This window comes from Bombina bombina, chromosome 1, assembly GCF_027579735.1.
Source record: "Bombina bombina isolate aBomBom1 chromosome 1, aBomBom1.pri, whole genome shotgun sequence".
Lineage (NCBI taxonomy): Eukaryota > Metazoa > Chordata > Amphibia > Anura > Bombinatoridae > Bombina > Bombina bombina.
Window position 1 is genome coordinate 191,516,843 of NC_069499.1, and position 23,112 is coordinate 191,539,954.

A 23,112-nucleotide genomic window follows, 5' to 3' on the forward strand; every position below is an offset into this window, starting at 1 on the left:
TATACTGATAACATCCGTACCGCCATCTAAAGTTAGTAGTTATGAGTTTTACATTACAAAGCTGTAGCATAAAACTTATAACTAAAGTGTTACAAAGGACACTAACATCAAAAATAGAGAGACGCACTCACTGAGACTGAACAGTAGCTTGTTGTTTGTCTTGTTCAGAGAAGAATTGCCTGGTATTTCGGTGCTGGACTATCATTGGGCAGGATCAGACTGATATGCTACAGGATATTTTTTCTCTGTGAAAAGGCATAGTGTGCAAAAAGAGACTGAACCCGGAGTGGCACTGGCCTTGCGGACAAGCACAGACGTTTTTCTAGCTATTGTTCTGTCTCAGTAAGTGCGTCTCTCTATTTTCTTGATTTTAAAGTACACTAACACCCATAAACAGTCCAGCCCCACAATACCAGGCCATCCCTCTCTGAACGAGAAAAACAGCAAAACCCCAGACGTATGTTTCGGCCTATTGTGGGCCTCGTCAGTGAGGTGCAGCCATATCCCTCTAGGCACACTGAGCAACGGGTCCACGTCTGGATTCCCGCATCACACTTAGGGAGACTTCCCTAAGAGTCATTATTTGCATAAATAAAAAGAGAGAAGCGCTCAACCTGGGAAGGAACATTAGCATAATAGCTTGTTCTGTGGCTAATTACCACCCAAGAAGCAGCCTCTTTTTGCTCAACATGTGCCTTTCACGGAGAAGAACTATCCTGAAGCATATCAGTCTGATCCTGACTTAACAGTACAGTCCAGCCCCGAAATACCAGGCAATCCCTCTCTGAACGAGAAAAACAGCAAAACCCCAGACGTACGTTTCAGCCTATTGTGGGCCTTGTCAGTGAGGTGCAGCCATATCCCTCTAGGCACACGCTTCTCTCTTTTTAGTTATGCAAATTATGACACTTAGGGAAGTCTCCCTAAGTGTGATGCGGGAAGCCAGACATGGACCTGTTGCTCAGTGTGCCTAGAGGGATATGGCTGCAGCTCACTGACGAGGCCCACAATAGGCCGAAACGTACGTCTGGGGTTTTGCGTCTGCGTTGTTTCCTGACACACCTGATGATTTTAACCTGTGTGCTTTCACTGGGCCGTTGAGTCCTTTACATGTTTTTATATTTGTGCCTTCAATAAAACTTTTTTTGATTTGTACTATTACGTGAGTTATCGAGCTGTTTCCTGCAGTGCGCCTCCCTTTGGATTTTTGTATTTACCTTAGGAACCGACTGCCACGACTCCTTAATAGAATCCGCTATAGGAAACATCTTTTTAAAAATAGGAGATAGAGAAAAAGGGAAAACCAGGTCTTTCCCATTCTCGAGCAATAATCTCCACAGCACTAAGAAGCGCATGTACGCATGTGCGAAACGCGTCAGGCATACACTGTCTGTGACCTGTAGCTTACACTGGCTTGGATTTTTCCAATAAACTGCATTTTTTGCTTTAAGACTCAATAAGTTCCAGCGTGTTTTTTCTTTGCTTAAATTCTCCTGACTGTCTAAAATGTAAGTCTGTCAAAAGAACTGAATTAAAGGGACAGTCTGCAAAGGCTTAGATACAAGGTAATCACAGAGGTAAAAAGTCTATTATTATAACTGTGTTGGTTATGCAAAACTGGGGGAATGGGTAATAAAGGGATTATCTATCTTTTTAAACAACAAAAATTCTGATGTTGACTGTCCCTTTAAGTACACACTTGAAACAGTTATAGCTTTTAATAGTAGCATTTTTGCAAAAATGCCTCTATTCAAAAGGGAAATACTCTCATGTGAATTTCAATTTTGTTTCGAATGTTACTTTAAGGCAATATTTGACCCCTCTGATGTGCAGAAAGTCCACTCTCTCAAATCCTGGCATTTCTAATTTTGTATCATTGCCAAAATGTGATCCTCTCTCACTCAAGACAACAAAATCTCAACTGCACTTATTTACTGTCAAGCTTGATTAGCATAAATCCCTTCTAATTCTTCCACCTCTTTAAAAGACTTTCCACACTCCAATCTGTTGCCTTTGCCAAACATCCTCTATTATCATTTATTGCTCTCTACAACACTGCACTACATTATTCCCCATGTTTTACAATAATTCCTCTGCCATCTCCTAAATTTCAAACTAGACCCTTTGTAGGGTTTCACCCATAGGAAGGGCCCCATATGTATTAATAATGTGTTTCTAAATGCCACACCTTCATTTCACCAGGATAAAAACTTGACAAAATATCACAACTAATATTACCTATAAAAACTTTAAAAAAAAAGAAAGAAAAAAAAGTTATTTGTTTTGCATTAAACTGGAAATGCTCACAAAAAGGTATTTTTCTGCTCACCCTTTTGGTTTCCACAGAAGATTGACACTTAAAGCAGGTTCCAATTGAATCCAAAGATTATCTGGCTAACTTCTAGGCTGTGAGCGATTTCCTCGATAATACCATGATGCTGCCAAAGCTGGTGCAATTTCCTATAACGTTCATGAGAAAGGTGCAGGGGGTTCCCTCTTCTAGAAAGTTAAATCATGACACATAAGAAATAAAAAAATCACAGCGGACATGTATAAGTTCCCTATATTTACTGTATAACAATACTGAATGTATAGTGACATAATATTGCAAAATATGCTGCCTGATCTAACAAATTCCCCTAGATATTGTATTTTCATGCTATTGCTTCATTTTAATAATCATTGTTATTATTTTAAGATATGTCACATATTCCATCATTTATTAGATAATGCAAACAAAATCTAACAAATGTATGTTTACTCAGAAAAATATTTAGATATCATCCATTATTGTGAACAGAAAAGCAGGAAGGGACCTTACTTTAATCCTGGATCAGTTTCACCATACTCGTCCAAATAGGGAGCTGGATACATACAACCTCTCGTTTTGCCTTCAATAAGAACTACTTTACATTCTCTGATCCTATAACAAAAGAAAATCATTTTAGATATTGTTTCGTTACTATTATATTTCTTTCTTTGAAGGGACATGAAACCTACATTTTTTTTGAGATTCAGATAGAAAACACAATATTAAAAAAAATTCCAATTTACTTCTATTATCAAATTTGCTTCTTTCTTTGGTATTCTTTGTTAAAGCGAGATATCTAGATGGGTAGTATGCACGTCTGTTGCGAGATATCTGGATGGGTAGTATGCACGTCTGCTGCCAGTGCTCTAGCAAATGACATTTTTGCAAAACTGCTGCCATATAGCGCTGCAGCTAACCAGAGGTTAATATAAGAGAATGTTTAGAAGAATGTTGCAGGCACATGACAGATAAAATCCCAAATGCCTATACTGAGGATTTGTATGGGGACTCCCTGGCATAAGCCTAACGGCACAATGTCTAAGATGTCTTGTCAGTAAAAAGGTCTCTAAAAGAATTTTAGAGATATGTTTATTTAGCCATATTGAGTACTAAATATGAAGGGGAGACACATACATTACAAAATAGCGCTCAAAATAAGCCCCCAAAGATTTTGTGCGATTTCTCTCCTACTACTTATATCATCAGGCCATAGGAGAGAGAAATAGAAGAAAAAATATTATTATACATTAGGCAGCAATTGCTGCACTATAAAAAAAAACTGTGGATTCTAATTAGGCAGGAAACCCCAGAAACAGAACAATGCAAACCCCTGAATGTCTGTATTGTCTTCAGAAATACTAGGAAAAATCTAAAAATGTGAAACATTTTCCCAGAATTTACACCTGCGGCTCAGACATCACATAATTTAATCCATCTGTCTGTATTAAGTCTGTTTTACAAGTATCTATGTGCTGTTTTCTTATTTGGAACTAAAGCAACACCCCTATCTGCCCAAATAGAAAAGAATGATCTTCTCTATACTAACCAGTCCTGGACATGGCTTTACAAGATCTTGACAGAAACACATTGTCAGTATTAAATAAAATATTTGTCCCTCATTTTTACTTAAAGGGACATTAAACCCAAATTTTTTCTTTCATGATTTAGATAGAGAATACCATTTTAAACAACTTTCTAATTTACTTCAATTATCTAATTTGCTTAATTCTCTTGATATTCTTTCCTGAAAAGCATATCTAGATAGGCTCAGTAGCTTCTGATTGGTAGCTGCACATAGATGCCTCGTGTGATTGGCTCACCAATGTGCATTGCTATTTCTTTAACAAAGGATATCTAAAGATTGCAGCAAATTAGATTATAGAAGTAAATTGGAATGTTGTTTAAAATTGTTTTCTCTATCTGAATCGTGAAATAAATTTTTTGGGTTTAATGGCCCTTTAACTACAATTGATGATATCATTCTCTGCCCCACATTAATAGATTTTGTACTGTTTATTAATCATTACCCCACAATAAAACATAAATTATGCTTAACAGATAATTTCCTTTCCTTCTGTAGAGGGAGAGTCCACAGCTGCATTCATTACTTGTGGTAATACTGAACCTGGCCACCAGGAGGAGGCAAAGACACCCCAGCCAAAGGCTTAAATACCTTCCCCACTTCCCTCATTTCCCAGTCATTCTGCAGAGGGAACAAGGAACAGTAGGAGAAATATCAGGGTGAAAAAGGTGTCAGAAAAAACAAGATAACATTTAGGGTCGCCCATCAGAGAACACGGGCGGGAGCTGTGGACTCTCCCTGTACAGAAGGAAAGGAAATTATCTGGTAAGCATAATTTATGTTTTCCTTCTTAATACAGGGAGTGTCCACAGCTGCCTTCATTACTTGTGGGAAAATTATACCCAAGCTACAGAGGCCTCTGAATGCCAACGGGAGGGCAAAAAGAGAGGCGGCCCCTATCTGAGGGCACCACAGCCTGTAAAAACCCATTCTCCTGAAGGCTGCTTCAACAGAAGCAAAGGAAAAAGAATGCAAGGAGGACCAAGCAGATCCATAGAGATCTCATGCCAGAGACCCAAGATAATGTTACTGCTTTTGAACTGAGCCGTAAAGCTCTGAGGAGGCTAGAGTCCCGCTGTCTCCTATGTCAAGCGGAAGACACTCCTCAACTAAAAATGCCTTCAGACCCTTGCACTTCCCAGATACAAATATTCAACAGAGAAAACGGTCTAATCTTATGTAACCTGAAAAAGACATCAAGACATGATTCCCTAAAAAGGGAAAACCCTTTTCCTTCTAGAGAAGGAATAAGACATATAAAAAATAAACAACCACAATCTCTTGATTGAAGTCACAAATAGACACAATCCCGGGAAGAAAACCTAACCAGGCTCGTAGAACAGCCTTAATATAAATGAAACCCCAATAAGGAGTACGTATTGCAAGGTTGCAACACAGAGACTATGGCACGTAGAGCAATCTACAGACAGAATAGATCATTGAAGATAAAATTCAAAGACTACCTCTTGCACAGGTACAAAAGTAGCCTGATGCAACCCCTTAAAAATAAGATCTAAGCTCCAAGGAGCATCAGATTGACTCACCAGAATGAACGCAGTCAGAGCTCTACAAAAAAACTGAACACCCGGAAGCTCAATGAGCCTCTAGAGCAGAAGAAACAAACAGAGCCCAGAAACTGTCCCAACAAGTAACAAGCTAGGAAGGCCATTCTCCAGATCATCCGGGAGGAAAAAAGAGAACCCTGACAGGTCAAATAGATTGCCAGGACGAATCTTGCTCTTTCCGACAAAAGGCGTCCTCCACACCTAAGATAGATGACGAGGAACCAGCTACACACTGAAGGAGAGGACCGCAACCTCTCAGAAAAAACCTCTCTCAGATAAGGCCAAGCAATCTCTCGCAGACCGCCTCAGATAAATAAGATTCAAAGATGAAAAAGGGCCTTGACCCAGCAGAAACCTGCGACAAGGTAACTGCCACAGAGCGAAGCCCCGAAACCACAATATGATCTTGCGGACACAAACAGAGCAATCAGTCTCACTGATGCCTGCTCCTGTAGGATCAAGCCAACAATCGGGTAAGAGGATCCCTGAACCACGACCCCTTAATGAGTAACCTGGTATAGGTACGTACGTCCTGAAATTCTCGATCGGCGTCTCCATTCGGATAGAGACCTTATCCCCAGATCCAGGGAATGATTGTAAGGAACATTCGTCCCTGAAGATCACACTCAGAGAGTGGATCGCTGACAACGAGCAGTAGTGGGCATCCGCCCACCACCAAACTCGAGATACTACCCTCTACTCAGTAGAACCTCTACTTTTCAGAGAGATCTAAACCACTGAGAGCAAAAAGACTGACTAGAATCCATACACTGGGACGAACCCAGAAGACCAATCCCTCAGAGCAAAATGCAAGCCTGAGGAACCATAAGAATAATTGGGAGGGAATCTCCTGAATCCACGGTCCCCCATAGGACACGCTCTCCCCAACTGACAGGCTAGCGACTTAAGCCAAACACTGCCAGGGAGAGCTAAGAGAAATGTCCCTCAGGACAGGGAGATCTGGACAGAACACCGGAGAACGTTCCCCCAACCGGTATTCCAGGTAAATATGATAAGACAGATTCAAAACAGCGCCATGCCGATGTCTCGGCCACGGCTGAGATGAGACCTGTCAAAGGAAAGAAACCCAAGAAGGGCCCCAGGACAAAAGCATCACCCTCCCCCACAGAGTCAGTGATAGCCTGAAGGGGGACTGGAGGGCACAACACGATGAAGTAAACTCTAACTTCACAAGATCTAAGGAAAAATCTTCCTGCCTGAAAGGACCACATTTGGCCGTATCTGGAATCAGGATACGGCCAAATTAAACCCCATATCCCCCCCAAAAAACTAGGATCAGAGATGAGGTTTACTGGAAGAGATGGTCCGTAAGAACCGGATTTTACCCAGAAAGAATGAAAAAGGAAAGATATCCTTCGACAGTGATCCTGCAGAGTTCCCGAACAAAAAGGAAGAGATAACTTTATATTTTCCCCCACAAAGGAGACATAATAAGTACCATAGAACCCAAATAGGACGGAAGACCCCTACATTGTTTGGACTATGAAACAACAGTGGAATGAAAATATTCTCACACTGCGATAGGTACCAGGACAATGCCACCCGAAAAGCTTCCTTCTCTCTGCCAAAAGACAAAATCAAGAGAAGAAAAACTGCCCAGAAAGGCAAGATGTGAAGCCTAGCTCCGGCCTCTAGGACCCATGGATCTAATATGATCCCCGGGATAGCTAGAAATAACTTCTCTTGAGTAGAAGGAAAGAGTAGACTTAACCGACATATCTGTCTGAGCAACTCCAGGACTAAACAGAAAATTCTGAAGTTCCAGCTTATGCTAGAAGACTGAAAATAATCCAAATCAAGAAGTATAAACTCCATGGCTTAAATCTGTCTCGAAAATATCGAGGGAACCATCAACTCGAACTAAAAATCGAAATGCTTCCACAGGAAGTCTCTAGAAATCGTGACAACCAAAGTCGTCAGGATGTAGTATCCCATATGACTAAATGTCTTCCGAAAAAGATTTTTAACAACAACCCAGATATCTAAACAAAAAAACAATCCTGAAATGGGATAGAAAAGGAAAATAGGCAAGTGATAGCCAAGAAGGAATGTGCAAAAACAGGTCCTGCCTGTCATACGACACAAACCACCCCCTATAGAGCTTGGAACTGGGATTCTAAAATAAAATAAAAAATATATATAGAGACAAGAAGGAATAGGATCTCCATCCCTCTCCACTAGTCTAATCAAGATCGCTATCTGATTTAGAGGACTGAGATTCGACTGACAGATCAGTACTCTGAATCTCTAACATCGCCAAAACTTCTCTCAGAAGCAAGCGCAGGCATGCCATTCTAAATCTAAATGCTAAATCCTCTTCAGTCGGAGGAATTAAATCAGCAGACTCAGACCCTGGAGGTGAGGGTGTGGGTGGCGCTTGTGGGCTATATGTTTAAATGGTGACCTTATTGGAGATCTTGACAAAGGCTCTGAGCAGCTGAAATGCGTAGACGTTCTATTTTTTTCTTAGCTCCTGAACTGAGATCCTGGATTGACTTCCATAACTGCAGCGTTGAAAATACTTCCAAGAACCAAGCGGTAGGAGTTTGAAGACTTACAAGTTTATTCAAAAGAGTGCGCACTCTAAGAAACCGTCAACGATTGGTCACTACCATCACACATCATCTGAGCACAGGAGCGTGCAGACTGGCGGAGGACACCGAAGAAATAGTGGGTACTACACAATCACTGAAGAACCCATTTTCGACTTAAAAGGTGCAACATTTACAAACAGGTGTTGCTTAGATACAACATTCTGTGGTCTAATACAATCAATACCACGTATATTAACATTGTAACAGCAACTTCTGAGATTGTTGCAGGACTTAACTATATACCGAAAAGCCCCATACTTAAAGATTTGTTATTTACACAGACTGCCATCGTATGAGAAACGAGTCCTTTTAAAATTGGGTACTAAGCTACAGAGGAGCAAAAGTCTACTTAATTATTTACAATAACTGCTCCTGGTTTATGTTCAGAAACGGACATTTAGGATAGAAGAATTGCTTTGAAATATATTGCAAATTTGTCCTATTTAGTTGCAACATTTGTTTCTAATTGAGATTGCTACGTACTATTCTTATCAAGTGTTAAAATTTGACACCGGTGTCAGTTATATTGTTTTTAAAATTGTTTTTTAAAACTGTGCTATTAAAATATTTTATTGTTTTTTTTATGAACACAAGATGTTCTGATTGGTTACTTATCAGTGACACGCTTGTTTGATGACAACTAGAGCTCTCAGTGCTATTTGTATGTAAGAATAACTCAGATTGAATATATTTCTACTCCAATAAGGTCACCATTTAAAAAGATAGCCCACAGGCGCCACCCACACCCTCACCTATACTGAATTTTTCATTTGGATCGTACTCTGTGAGAAGTATGATCAGTGGGTAGGCAGTTAATCTGTTTTAGTTTAAGTTCATGAGACAACACCCCTTTCTGACCCTGGAGGTCCTACCTCTAAAGCCTCAGAGGAAAACCGCATCCCCAGATGACTAATCGGATACAATCGTCAATATACACAATGGTCCCTGGGCAGGAGTGCATGGATTAACCCTTCGCTTGCACGTAGCAGAAAGAGGCAAAATAGCTTAAGCTGTAGAGATGGCCATTCGGAACTGCGCAGTAACATTTGGTGGAAAAAAGCCCCCTTCAGGCGAAGGAGCAGCGGTACCCGGGGAAACTGCATGTGTAGGAACAGAAGATTCTAGGGAACACACCTCACGGGACGAGGAATCCTCAGAGGCGAACGGCTCAGTGATCTCTAACATCTGAACATTGGTTGATGAGAACACCCTGTTGCGGCATATGGAACATAACTGAGAGGGCTGGACTACCCAATATACACAGGTATCAAATTCTGTATTAGAGGGATCCCCCTCTAAATGATCAGAATCCTCCATAACTTGTCTAATTTAAATTATAGAAAAAACAACTGGCACCTTATACCCCCAATGGCTGGGCACTTACCACCTCCTATGACCCAGACAGATAGAGAAACTCGCTCCTCGTTGCAGACGCTTGGTCAGGAATAGGAAATGGGGAAAAAAAACAAAACGTGACCAATCCCGGTCACATGGTGCATCATGCAGAACCGCCCCTGTTAAAGAAAAGCGCGCCAGCTTAATAAAACTGTGCAGCTCTTAAAATGTAAATAATAAAATAAAAATAACCTGTACGTTCCGTATCAGCCTATGAGCCCAAACGTCTCCTACACATAAAGCAGCCGAAATTACATAAGAAATATGATTAAAAATCCCACTGTTCAATAATCCCCCTTAGGGGATATCAACCCTTGATTCCATAAGGATAAAAGGAGTCCCACTGTGACCCTGTCTTCTATCGTTAACATATGTCTAAAAAAATAATAAGATCTTACCGGAATCTATGCCGTGGAACAGAAAACAGGGTCCTTCAAGTCTGACAGACTGTAGCGTAGCTTCTGACATGGACTTGAGTGAAGATAAACAGACAGCAAAACTCATCAATGCTGATTGCTTAGGAGCTGTTAATATGAGTCTGGATGGTTTCGCAGAAAGACTCTTCCTGCATCTCCAGACTCTAACTTTCATCAATGTTCTCACTGAGAAACTGACTACTTAAAACTCCAGTCCCATCTCAAAGGGTAGATACCCTTTCCTAAGGAACAACTCCGAAATCTTCTGACACTTTTCTGCCACCTCCTGTGACGAAAGGCAAAGAATGACTGGGGGTTGAGGGAAGTAAGGGAGGTATTTAAGCCTTTGGCTGAGGTGTCTTTGCCTCCTCCTGTTGGCCAGGTTCAGTATTCACACAAGTAATGAATGCAGCTGTGGACTCTCCCTGTATTAAGAAAGAAATATAGGTAACAAAATTAATTTCAATAGTGTAATTTCAGTGTTAACATATACCAAGCGACCACTCTGCATTCTAAAACAGATTTACCAGTAAACTCAAAAGGATACCAGTGGCCAACAACCAATATTAAAATTTGAAGAAAAAAAAAATGGGTTCGACTCTGAAATGTTTATGTTACCTACTTGAGAAACATGCAGACTCCAGCTCCACAGCTCAGAGCATGTGTTGTGCAGGCTCCTAATTCCTCTCCATTCACCACCTCCTGACAGCACGTATTTTGAGAGCAAAGCATAGCCCCACAGAAGAGACAGAGTACTGGGTGCTTCCGATCAGAATCCAGAGACTTTGGGCATCTAAAAAGTTCAAACAAGATTTAGCGAGTCAACCGTAGAACCATTTTGCAGGGGAAAACTCTCCCCCCAACTTTTACTGAAATTAGACTAATTGTTAATTGTTGTACTGTTATTTATTATATTTTGAAATAAATGTTCCGGCTATCCAGGCTGTTGTATACAAGGTTCTAGACAGCAAAAAATGCACAAAATGCACAAAAGCTAAAGCAGGTTCATGACGACATTTATAAATAACATAATAAACTACAAAACTGTGTATGAAAGAATGAAAAACACTATAATAAATAGGACCTTCTTACTTGAACTGAGAAGCTTGATTCAGGAGACAGCTGTAATCTTCTGGAAGCTCTATTAGAGTGTTAAGTTTCCTTGGATACCTTGGGAAGGGAAATATACAATAGTTCAGTAATAGCAAATAAATGTTATGTACAATTAATGGAGGAATAAGAAAGCAAATTAAGTATATAATTAAAATAAAAACAAAAAAATATATACATAAAAAAACATATGGACTTACCTGAGTGCAGAACTTTTTAGGACGCTTAGTACAGCTGGGTCAGAGCACCACCTGAAAGAAAAAAAAATACAGGTGATAGTACAATTCTAAGTACAATGCATGATAACCTTTACCTACTATATTGTTAACTAAAAATGATAGATTTTTCTTGAGATTTAAAAAAAACAAAACAAAAAACCCCCCACTTTCTAAACAGGGACTTTTAGTGATAGAGATTCCTTTATGACTTTACTGGGCGCAGCAGAAACTGTGCACGTCGAACCCGAGTTGCTAATTCCAGCAATTTAAGTACAACATTCACAAATAGTGCTATATTTAACATTGTTGGTACATGCAGAATTTATACCTTTGCAGAAGTGGTTTCACAGTGTCCGAGTACTCATGAAAGAGCAGAAACAAGTTGTTAGGTAAGTGGAGGTAGCTGCAAAGAGCTTTCAGTTGACCTTCTTGGCTTCCTGCATAATAAACTTGATAATGTTAATAAAACAAATCAATGTACCACTATGTTAAATACGGAATACAGAGACCATATAAATAATAAATTGGTAAGTTTAAACATTAACTTCAATGTATTTTTATGGCTGATGAATTCCTAGGGCTGTTTCCAGATAATGGGTTGTAATGAATTATTTAGGAAATGCTGGGACTGTAAATCATTTTTTCTCTCAATATTATATTCAAGCTAAAATGTGGTTTACAAATAAGCATAATTTTATATGACGTTCACCAGATATTTATGGGTTTGTCCATGTCACCCTACTAGTGGCCAGTCCTTTCACATACTAACCTCTATCTATTAGAAAACAATAAGCTAGTCTTTAGTTATGATTAAATTCTAGTGCCACTGGTAATAAGATTATAGTCTTTGTGTAGTCCAGAGCAAAAAATGTAAGCTAGGAATGTGTCAATGGCAGAAAAGCATGGGAAACATTGATTTCCAGTAACTGAGAAAGTAAATTGTAAAGGAGAAAATGAAACAGAACAACAAGACAAATATATGAATAAACTCAGATGAGAGAGAGGTGGAAAAGGTAATGGGAGGAATGACACTAAAATATAGGGAGATAAAACGTGAATCAGGAGATAAGTAGTTAATTTAGGTGCACACACATGAATTTGTAATATGTTACAATGCTTAAAAGAACAGTCTACTCCAGGATTTGTATTGTTTAAAAAGATAGATAATCCCTTTATTACCCATTCCCCAGTTTTGCATAACCAACACGATTATATTAATATATGTTTTACCTCTGTGATTACCTTGTATCTAAGCCTATGCAAACTGCCCCCTTTTCTCAGTTCTTTTGACAGACTTGCATTTTAGCCAATCAGTGCTAACTCATAAATAACTCCACAGGAGTAAGCACAATGTTTATCTATATGGCACACACAAACTAGCACTGTCTATCTGTGAAAAATTGTCAAAATGCACTGATATAAGAGACGGCCTTTAAGTGCTTAGAAAATTAGCATGTGAGCCTACCTAGGTTTAGCTTTTAACAAAGAATACCAAGAGAAAAACACAATTTATGCTTACCTGATAAATTTATTTCTCTTGTGGTGTATCCAGTCCACGGATCATCCATTACTTGTGGGATATTCTCATTCCCAACAGGAAGTTGCAAGAGGACACCCACAGCAGAGCTGTAATATAGCTCCTCCCCTAACTGTCATAGCCAGTCATTCGACCGAAAACAAGCTGAGAAAGGAGGAACCATAGGGTGCAGTGGTTACTGTAGTTTAAATTTAAAAATTACCTGCCTTAAAATGACAGGGCGGGCCGTGGACTGGATACACCACAAGAGAAATAAATTTATCAGGTAAGCATAAATTGTGTTTTCTCTTGTAAGGTGTATCCAGTCCACGGATCATCCATTACTTGTGGGATACCAATACCAAAGCTAAAGTACACGGATGAAGGGAGGGACAAGGCAGGAACTTAAATGGAAGGAACCACTGCCCGTAAAACCTTTCTCCCAAATATAGCCTCCGAAGAAGCAAAAGTATCAAATTTGTAAAATTTTGAAAAAATATGAAGCGAAGACCAAGTCGTCGCCTTGCAAATCTGATCAAAAGAAGCCTCATTTTTTTATTTTTTTTATTTTTTTTTAAACTGACTTTATTGAAAGAAAAAAAAAAGGCATATTTGGTACAAAATGGGAGACGCAGCTCCCTTTGGTACAACATTCATGTCAGTGAGTTTTACATAATATCCAACACAAAAGAAGCCTCATTTTTAAAGGCCCAAGTGGAAGCCACAGCTCTAGTGGAATGAGCTGTAATCCTTTCAGGAGGCTGCTGTCCAGCAGTCTCATAGGCTAAGCGGATTAAGCTTCTTAGTCAAAAAGAAAAAGAGGTTGCCGAAGCCTTTTGACCTCTCCTCTGTCCAGAGTAGACAACAAACAAAGCAGATGTTTGACGAAAATCTTTAGTAGCTTGTAAGTAAAACTTTAAAGCACGGACCACGTCCAAATTGTGTAACACAAGGATGGAACAACAATCTCTTGATTGATATTCTTGTTAGATACCACCTTAGGTAAGAACCCAGGTTTGGTACGCAGGACTACCTTATCCGTATGAAAAATCAGATAAGGAGAATCACATTGTAAGGCAGATAGCTCAGAGACTCTACGAGCCGAGGAAATAGCTACCAAAAAAAGAACTTTCCAAGATAAAAGCTTGATATCTATGGAATGAAGAGGTTCAAACGGAACTCCTTGAAGAACCTTAAGAACCAAGTTTAAGCTCTATGGTGGAGCAACAGGTTTAAACACAGGCTTGATTCTAACTAAAGCCTGACAAAATGCCTGAACGTCTGGAACATCTGCCAGACGCTCAACTAGCTGACAATCCTTTTTCCAAACCTTCTTGGAGAAAAGATAATATCCTAGCAATCCTGACCTTACTCCATGAATAACCCTTGGATTCACACCAATAAAGATATCTACGCCATACCTTATGGTAAATTTTCCTGGTGACAGGCTTTCGTGCCTGTCTTAAGGTATCAATAACTGACTCAGAGAAGCCACGCTTTGATAAAATCAAGCGTTCAATCTCCAGGCAGTCAGCCTCAGAGAAATTAGATTTGGATGGTTGAAAGGACCCTGAAGTAGAAGGTCCTGTTTCAGAGGCAGAGACCATGGTGGAAAGGATGACATGTCCACTAGATCTGCATACCAGGTCCTGCGTGGCCACGCAGGTGCTATCAGAATCACTGATGCTCTCTCCTGCTTGATCTTGGCAATCAGTCGAGGGAGCAGAGGAAACGGTGGAAACACATAAGCCAGGTTGAAAGACCAGGGCGCTGCTAGAGCATCTATCAGTGTCGCCTTGGGATCCCTGGACCTGGATCCGTAACACGGAAGCTTGGCGTTCTGGCGAGACGCCATGAGATCCAGTTCTGGTTTGCCCCAACGATGAATCAGTTGTGCAAATGCCTCCGGATGGAGTTTCCACTCTCCCAGATGAAAAATCCGCCTCCCAGTGCTCTACACCTGGGATATGGATAGCTGATAGGTGGCAAGAGTGAATCTCTGCCCAGCGAATTATTTTTGAAACTTCTAACATCTCTAGGGAACTTCTCGTTCCCCCTTGATGGTTGATGTAAGCTACAGTCGTGATGTTGTCCGACTGAAATCTGATGTACCTCAGAGTTGCTAACTGAGGCCAAGCCTGAAGAGCCTTGAATATCGCTCTTAGTTCCAGAATATTTAATGGAAGGAGAGACTCCTCCTGAGTCCACGATCCATGAGCCTTCAGGGAGTTCCAGAATGCACCCCAACCTAGAAGGCTGGCATCTGTCGTAACAATTGTCCAATCTGGCCTGCGAAAGGTCATACCTTTGGACAGATGGACCCGAGATAGCCACCAGAGAAGAGAATCCCTGGTCTCTTGGTCCAGATTCAGTTGAGGGGACAAATCTGTGTAATCCCTGCTCCACTGACTGAGCATGCATAGTTGCAGCGGTCTGAGATGTAAGCGTGCAAATGGCACTATGTCCATTGCCGCTACCATTAAGCCGATTACTTCCATACACTGAACCACCGAAGGGAGCGGAATGGAATGAAGAACCCGGCAGGAATTTAAAAGCTTTGATAACCTGGACTCCGTCAGGTGAATTTTCATTTCTACAGAATCTATCAGAGTCCCTAGAAAGGAAACTCTTGTGAGTGGGGATAGAGAACTCTTTTCCTCGTTCACTTTCCACCCATGCGACCACAGAAATGCCAGTACTACGTCCGTATGAGACTTGGCAATTTGGAAGTTTGACGCCTGTATCAGGATGTCGTCTAAATAAGGGGCTACTGCTATGCCCCGCGGCCTTAGGACCGCCATAAGTGACCCTAGAACCTTTGTAAAGATTCTTGGGGCTGTAGCTAATCCCAAGGGAAGAGCTACAACTGGTAATGCTCGTCTTAAAAGGCAAACCTGAGAAACCGATGATGATCTTTGTGTATCGGAATGTGAAGATAAGCATCCTTTATATCCACTGTAGTCATATATTGACCCTCCTGGATCAGTGGTAGGATGGTACGAATAGTTTCCATCTTGAACGACGGAACTTTGAGGAATTTGTTTAAGATCTTTAGATCCAAAATTGGTCTGAAGGTTCCCTCTTTTTTGGGAACCACAAACAGATTTGAGTAAAAACCCTGTCCCTGTTCCTCCTTTGGAACTGGATGGATCACTCCCATAACTAGGAGGACTCGTACACAGTGTAAGAATGCCTCTCTCTTTATCTGGTGTGCAGATAATTGTGAAAGGTGAAATCTCCCTTTTGGGGGGGAAGCTTTGAAGTCCAGAAGATATCCCTGGGATATAATTTCCAACGCCTAGGGATCCTGAACATCTCTTGCCCACGCCTGGGCAAAGAGTGAAAGTCTGCCCCCTACTAGATCCGTTCACGGATAGGGGGCCGTTCCTTCATGCTGTCTTAGAGTCAGCAGCAGGCTTTTTTACCTGCTTACCTTTTTTCCATGTCAGGTTTGGTCTCCAGACCGTCTTGGATTGAGCAAAAGTTCCCTCTTGTTTATTATTAGAGGAAGTTGATGCCGCACCTGCCTTGAAGTTTTGAAAGGCACGGAAATTAGACTGTTTGGCCCTAGATTTGGACCTGTCCTGAGGAAGGGCATGACCTTTTCCTCCAGTGATATCAGCAATAATCTCCTTCAACCAGGCCCGAATAGGGTCTGCCCCTTGAAGGGAATGTTAAGTAGCTTAGATTTTGAAGTCACGTCAGCTGACCATGATCTAAGCCATAGCGCTCTGCGCGCCTGTATAGCAAAACCAGAATTCTTAGCCGTTAGTTTAGTCAAATGAACAATTGCATCAGAATAAAAGAATTGGCTAGCTTAAGTGCTCTAAGTTTGCCAAGTATGTCATCCAATGGAGTCGCTACCTGTAAAGACTCTTCCAGAGACTCAAACCAGTACGCCGCAGCAGCAGTGACAGGGGCAATGCATGCAAGGGGCTGTAGGATAAAACCTTGTTGAATAAATATTTTCTTAAGGTAACCTCTAATTTTTTATCCATTGGATCTAAAAAAAAAAAGCACAACTGTCCTCGACAGGGATAGTAGTATGCTTTACTAGAGTAGAAACTGCTCCCTCCACCTTAGGGACTGTATGCCATAAGTCCCATGTGGTGGCGTCTATTGGAAACATTTTTCTAAAAATAGGAGGGGAAGAGAACGGCACACCTGGTCTATCCCATTCCTTATTAATAATTTCTGTAAACCTTTTAGGTATTTGGAAAAACAGCAGTACACATCGGCACTGCAAAGTATTTATCCAGTCTACACAATTTCTCTGGCACTGCAATGGTATCACAGTCATTCAGAGCAGCTAAAACCTCCCTAAGCAACACGCGGAGGTGTTCAAGCTTAAATTTAAATGTAGAAATATTAGAATCAGGTATCTTTCCTGAGTCATTAACATTACCCACTAACTGAAGCTCTCTTTCCTCAGCTTCTGCATATTGTGAGGCAGTATCAGACATGGTTCTTAAAGCGTCAGTATGCTCTGCATTTTGTCTCACCCCAGAGCTATCTCGCTTACCTCTAAGTTCAGGTAGTCTGGCTAATACCGCTGACAGTGTATTATCCATGACTGCCGCCATGTCTTGTAAAGTAAACGCTATGGGCGCCCTAGATGTACTTGGCGCCATTTGAGCGTGAGTCCCTTAAGCGGGAGTCAAAGGGTCTGACACGTGGGGAAAGTTAGTCGGATAACTTCCCCCTCGTCAGATTCCTCTGGTGATACATTTTTTAAAGACAGAAAATTATCTTTATTGCATAAAATGAAATCAGTACATTTGGTACACATTCTAAGAGGGGGTTCCACCATGGCTTTTAAACATAATAAACAAGGAGTTTCTTCTATGTCAGACATGTTTATACAGAATAGCAATGAGACTAGCAAGCTTGGAAAACACTTTAAATAAAATTTACAAGCAAATATAAAAAACGGTACTGTGCCTTTAAGAGAAACAAATTTTGTCAGAATTTGAAAAACAGTGGAAAAATGCAGTAAATCAAATGAAATTTTTACAGTGTGTATAATAGGCTAAAAAAAAAAACGGATCAAAAAAACGAAATAGACTTTTTTTTAACAGTCACAACCAACTGCCACAGCAAGCTGTGGCCCTACCTTCCCCAATAAACGACTTTGGAAAGCCTTTGGGCCCTTAAGAGATGTCCTATAGCATTCAGAGGGCCTTTGAGGGAAGCTGGATGTCATAGTTTGTAATTTTAACTGCACCAACTGTAACTTTTATACTACAACAGTGGAAATTGTTTCTAGTCAAAATTTAAGCCAGCCATGTGGAAAAAACTAGGCCCCAATAAAGTTTTATCAGCAAAGCATATATAAAAACGATTAAACATGCCAGCAAACGTTTTATATTGTAAATATCATAAGGGTATTACCCCTGGGAGTAAGCATGATACCAGTCGTTATTAAATCACTGTATTCAGGTTTAACTTACATTAATCCGGTATCAGCAGCATTTTCTAGTGTTTTCCATCTCTAGAAAAAATTATAACTGCACATACCTGATAGCAGAACTGCACGCCATTCTCTCGCTGAAGTTACCTCATCTGTGTAATCCCCTCAGACATATGTGAGAATAGCAATGGATCTTAGTTACAACCTGCTAAGATCATAGAAACCTCAGGCAGATTCTTCTTCTATTTACTGCCTGAGATAAAATAGCACAACTCCGGTACTATTTAAAAATAACAAACTTTTGATTGAAGAAAATTAACTAGCTATATTTAACCACTCTCTCCTACAACATCCTTGATTGTTGAGAGTTGGAAGAGAATGACTGGCTATGACAGTTAGGGGAGGAGCTATATTACAGCTCTGCTGTGGGTGTCCTCTTTCAACTTCCTGTTGGGAATGAGAATATCCCACAAGTAATGGATGATCCGTGGACTGGATACACCTTACAAGAGAAAAGCAAATTTGATGATAAAAGTAAACTGGAAAGATGTTTAAAATGGCATGCCCTATCTGAATTATGAAAGTTTTATTTTGAATAGACTGTCTCTTTAATTACTCTAATGGTCTATGCACTGAACATAAAGCTCCTATAGGTAGAAGGTTTTACCTGGTGATTTCAGTTCTTCTGGTGGAGCAACTCCCAGCAAATAATGGAATAACAGGGCTGCACCTCGCAGAAATGGCATAATCCCTTTTTTAACACAGTTCCACACATAGCAGCCAGGCAGGTCAGCAGATAAACAACTGCATGGAATAAAAACAGAAATAAAAATAAAAAACAGAATTTATGCTTACCTGATAAATTACTTTCTCCAACGGTGTGTCCGGTCCACGGCGTCATCCATAACTTGTGGGAATATTCTCTTCCCCAACAGGAAATGGCAAAGAGCACAGCAAAAGCTGCCCATATAGTCCCTCCCAGGCTCCGCCCCCCCAGTCATTCGACCGACGGTTAGGAGAAAAAAAGGAGAAACTGTAGTGTATAGAGAAATAAATTTTTCAAACCTGATTAAAAAAAACCAGGGCGGGCCGTGGACCGGACACACCGTTGGAGAAAGTAATTTATCAGGTAAGCATAAATTCTGTTTTCTCCAACATTGGTGTGTCCGGTCCACGGCGTCATCCATAACTTGTGGGAACCAATACCAAAGTTTTAGGACACGGATGTAGGGAGGGAGCAAATCAGGTTACCTAAACAGAAGGCACCACGGCTTGCAAAACCTTTCTCCCAAAAATAGCCTTCCGAAGAAGCAAAAGTATCAAATTTGTAGAATTTGGCAAAAGTGTGCAGAGAAGACCAAGTCGCTGCCTTACATATCTGATCAACAGAAGCCTCGTTCTTGAAGGCCCATGTGGAAGCCACAGCCCTAGTAGAGTGAGCTGTGATTCGTTCAGGAGGCTGCCGTCCGGCAGTCTCATAAGCCAATCGGATAATGCTTTTCAGCCAGAAGGAAAGAGAGGTAGCAGTAGCTTTTTGACCTCTCCTCTTACCAGAATAAACGACAAACAAGGAAGAAGTTTGTCTGAAATCCTTTGTTGCTTCTAAATAGAACTTTAAAGCACGGACTACATCTAAATTGTGTAACAAACGTTCCTTCTTTGAAACTGGATTTGGACACAAAGAAGGAACAACTATTTCCTGGTTAATATTTTTGTTGGAAACAACTTTTGGAAGAAAACCGGGCTTGGTACGCAAAACAACCTTATCTGAATGGAACTTCAGATAGGGTGGATCACACTGCAAAGCAGATAATTCAGAAACTCTTCTAGCAGAAGAAATAGCAACCAAAAACAGAACTTTCCAAGATAATAACTTGATATCTATGGAATGTAAGGGTTCAAACGGAACCCCTTGAAGAACTGAAAGAACTAAATTTAGACTCCAGGGAGGAGTCAAAGGTCTGTAAACAGGCTTGATCCTGACCAAAGCCTGTACAAAAACTTGAACATCTGGCACAGCTGCCAGTTTTTTGTGTAACAAGACAGATAGAGCAGAAATCTGTCCTTTTAGAGAACTCGCTGACAATCCCTTATCCAAACCTTCTTGGAGAAAGGAGAGGATCCTGGGAATTTTAATCTTACTCCATGAGAATCCCTTGGATTCACACCAACAGATATATCTTTTCCATATTTTATGGTAAATCTTTCTAGTCACAGGTTTTCTGGCTTGGACCAGAGTGTCTATCACTGAATCCGAAAACCCTCGCTTGGATAAAATCAAGCGTTCAATTTCCAAGCAGTCAGCTGGAGAGAAACTAGATTTGGATGTTCGAATGGACCTTGCACTAGAAGATCCTGTCTCAAAGGTAGCTTACATGGTGGAGCAGATGACATATTCACCAGGTCTGCATACCAAGTCCTGCGTGGCCACGCAGGAGCTATCAGAATCACAGAGGCCTTCTCCTGTTTGATCCTGGCTACCAGCCTGGGAAGGAGAGGGAACGGTGGAAACGCATAAGCTAGGTTGAAGGACCAAGGCGCCACTAATGCATCCACTAGAGTCGCCTTGGGATCCCTGGATCTGGACCCGTAGCAAGGAACCTTGAAGTTCTGACGAGACGCCATCAGATCAATGTCTGGAATGCCCCATAATTGAGTCAACTGGGCAAACACCTCCGGGTGAAGTTCCCACTCCCCCGGATGGAAAGTCTGACGACTCAGATAATCCGCCTCCCAGTTGTCTACTCCTGGGATGTGGATTGCAGATAAGTGGCAGGAGTGACCCTCCGCCCATTTGATGATTTTGGACACCTCTCTCATCGCCAAGGAACTCCTTGTTCCCCCCTGATGGTTGATGTAAGCAACAGTCGTCATGTTGTCTGACTGGAATCTTATGAATCTGGTCTTCGCTAATTGAGGCCAAGCCCGGAGAGCATTGAATATCGCTCTCAGTTCCAGAATGTTTATCGGGAGAAGAGATTCTTCCCGAGACCATAGACCCTGAGTTTTCAGGGAATCCCAGACCGCGCCCCAGCCTAATAGACTGGCGTCGGTCGTGACGATGACCCACTCTGGTCTGCGGAAACTCATTCCCTGGGACAGGTGATCCTGGGTCAGCCACCAACGGAGTGAGTCTCTGGTCATCTGGTCTACTTGAATCATTGGAGACAAGTCTGTATAGTCCCCATTCCACTGCTTGAGCATGCACAGTTGTAATGGTCTTAGATGAATTCGAGCAAAAGGAACTATGTCCATTGCTGCAACCATCAACCCTACTACTTCCATGCACTGAGCTATGGAAGGCTGCAGAATAGAGTGAAGAACTTGACAAGCGTTTAGAAGCTTTGACTTTCTGACATCTGTCAGGAAAATCTTCATTTCTAAAGAATCTATTATTGTTCCCAAGAAGGGAACTCTTGTCGACGGAGACAGGGAACTCTTTTCTACGTTCACCTTCCACCCGTGAGATCTGAGAAAGGCTAGAACAATGTCTGTATGAGCCTTTGCTTTGGAAAGAGACGACGCTTGGATTAGAATGTCGTCCAGGTAAGGTGCCACTGCAATACCCCTTGGTCTTAGAACCGCTAGAAGGGACCCGAGCACCTTTGTGAAAATCCTTGGAGCAGTGGCTAGCCCGAATGGGAGAGCCACGAACTGGTAATGCTTGTCCAGAAAGGCGAACCTTAGGAACTGATAATGATCTTTGTGGATAGGAATATGTAGATACGCATCCTTTAAATCCACGGTAGTCATAAATTGACCCTCCTGGATTGTAGGTAAAATCGTCAGAATGGTTTCCATTTTAAACGATGGAAATCTGAGAAATTTGTTTAGAATTTTTAAATCCAGAATTGGTCTGAAAGTTCCCTCTTTTTTGGGAACTACAAACAGATTTGAGTAAAACCCCTGACCTTGTTCCACAGTTGGAACTGGATGTATCACTCCCATCTTTAACAGGTCTTCTACACAATGTAAGAATGCCTGTCTCTTTATATGGTTTGAAGATAAGTGAGATATGTGGAACCTTCCCCTTGGGGGTAGTTCCTTGAATTCTAGAAGATAACCCTGAGAGACTATTTCTAGTGCCCAGGGATCCTGAACGTCTTTTGCCCAAGCCTGAGCAAAGAGAGAGAGTCTGCCCCCTACTAGATCCGGTCCCGGATCGGGGGCTACCCCTTCATGCTGTCTTGGTAGCAGCGGCAGGCTTCTTGGCCTGTTTACCCTTGTTCCAGCCTTGCATCGGTTTCCAAGCTGGTTTAGTCTGGGAAGCTACCCTCTGCAGAGTTGGAGGCCGTTCCGTTCCTGAAATTGCGAAAGGAACGAAAATTGGACTTATTCTTAGCCTTGAAAGGCCTATCTTGTGGGAGGGCATGGCCCTTTCCCCCAGTGATGTCTGAAATAATTTCTTTCAATTCTGGCCCAAAAAGGGTCTTACCTTTGAAAGGGATATTAAGCAATTTTGTCTTGGAAGATACATCCGCCGACCAAGACTTTAGCCAGAGCGCTCTGCGCGCCACAATTGCAAACCCTGAATTTTTCACCGCTAAACTCGCTAACTGCAGAGCGGCATCTAAAATAAAGGAATTAGCTAACTTAAGTGCATGAATTCTGTCCATGACTTCCTCATACGGAGTCTCCCTACTGAGCGACTTTTCTAGTTCTTCGAACCAGAACCACGCCGCCGTAGTGACAGGAATAATACACAAAATAGGTTGAAGGAGGTGACCTTGTTGTACAAAAATCTTTTTAAGCAAACCCTCCAATTTTTTATCCATAGGATCTTTGAAAGCACAATTGTCCTCAATAGGAATGGTCGTGCGTTTGGCTAGTGTAGAAACCGCCCCCTCGATCTTAGGGAGTCCTTTCTGGGGTCGACCATAGGGAATAATTTCTTAAATATAGGAGGAGGGACAAAAGGTATGCCTGGCTTCTCCCACTCCTTATTCATTTTGTCCGCCACCCGTTTGGGTATCG

The 23,112-nt window shown here is 41.4% G+C and overlaps 1 protein-coding gene across 5 annotated transcripts in view; it reads right to left on the reverse strand.

The window, feature by feature from the left end:
- UBR1 (ubiquitin protein ligase E3 component n-recognin 1) overlaps positions 1–23,112 on the reverse strand; it is a 693,945-nt gene that overhangs the window by 10,817 nt on the left and 660,016 nt on the right. For 3 of the 5 annotated variants that reach the window (XM_053697798.1, XM_053697800.1, XM_053697796.1), the window contains 7 exons: positions 18,806–18,942; positions 11,541–11,661; positions 11,195–11,245; positions 10,977–11,054; positions 10,507–10,677; positions 2,822–2,923; positions 2,330–2,499 (listed from right to left, as the gene is read on the reverse strand). In XM_053697798.1, the coding sequence (XP_053553773.1) occupies positions 2,358–2,499; positions 2,822–2,923; positions 10,507–10,677; positions 10,977–11,054; positions 11,195–11,245; positions 11,541–11,661; positions 18,806–18,942 (802 nt within the window). In that variant the 3' untranslated portion in view covers positions 2,330–2,357. The remainder of the gene's footprint in view (positions 1–2,329; positions 2,500–2,821; positions 2,924–10,506; positions 10,678–10,976; positions 11,055–11,194; positions 11,246–11,540; positions 11,662–18,805; positions 18,943–23,112) is intronic. The other 2 variants (XM_053697801.1, XM_053697799.1) reach the window with 1 other exon arrangement.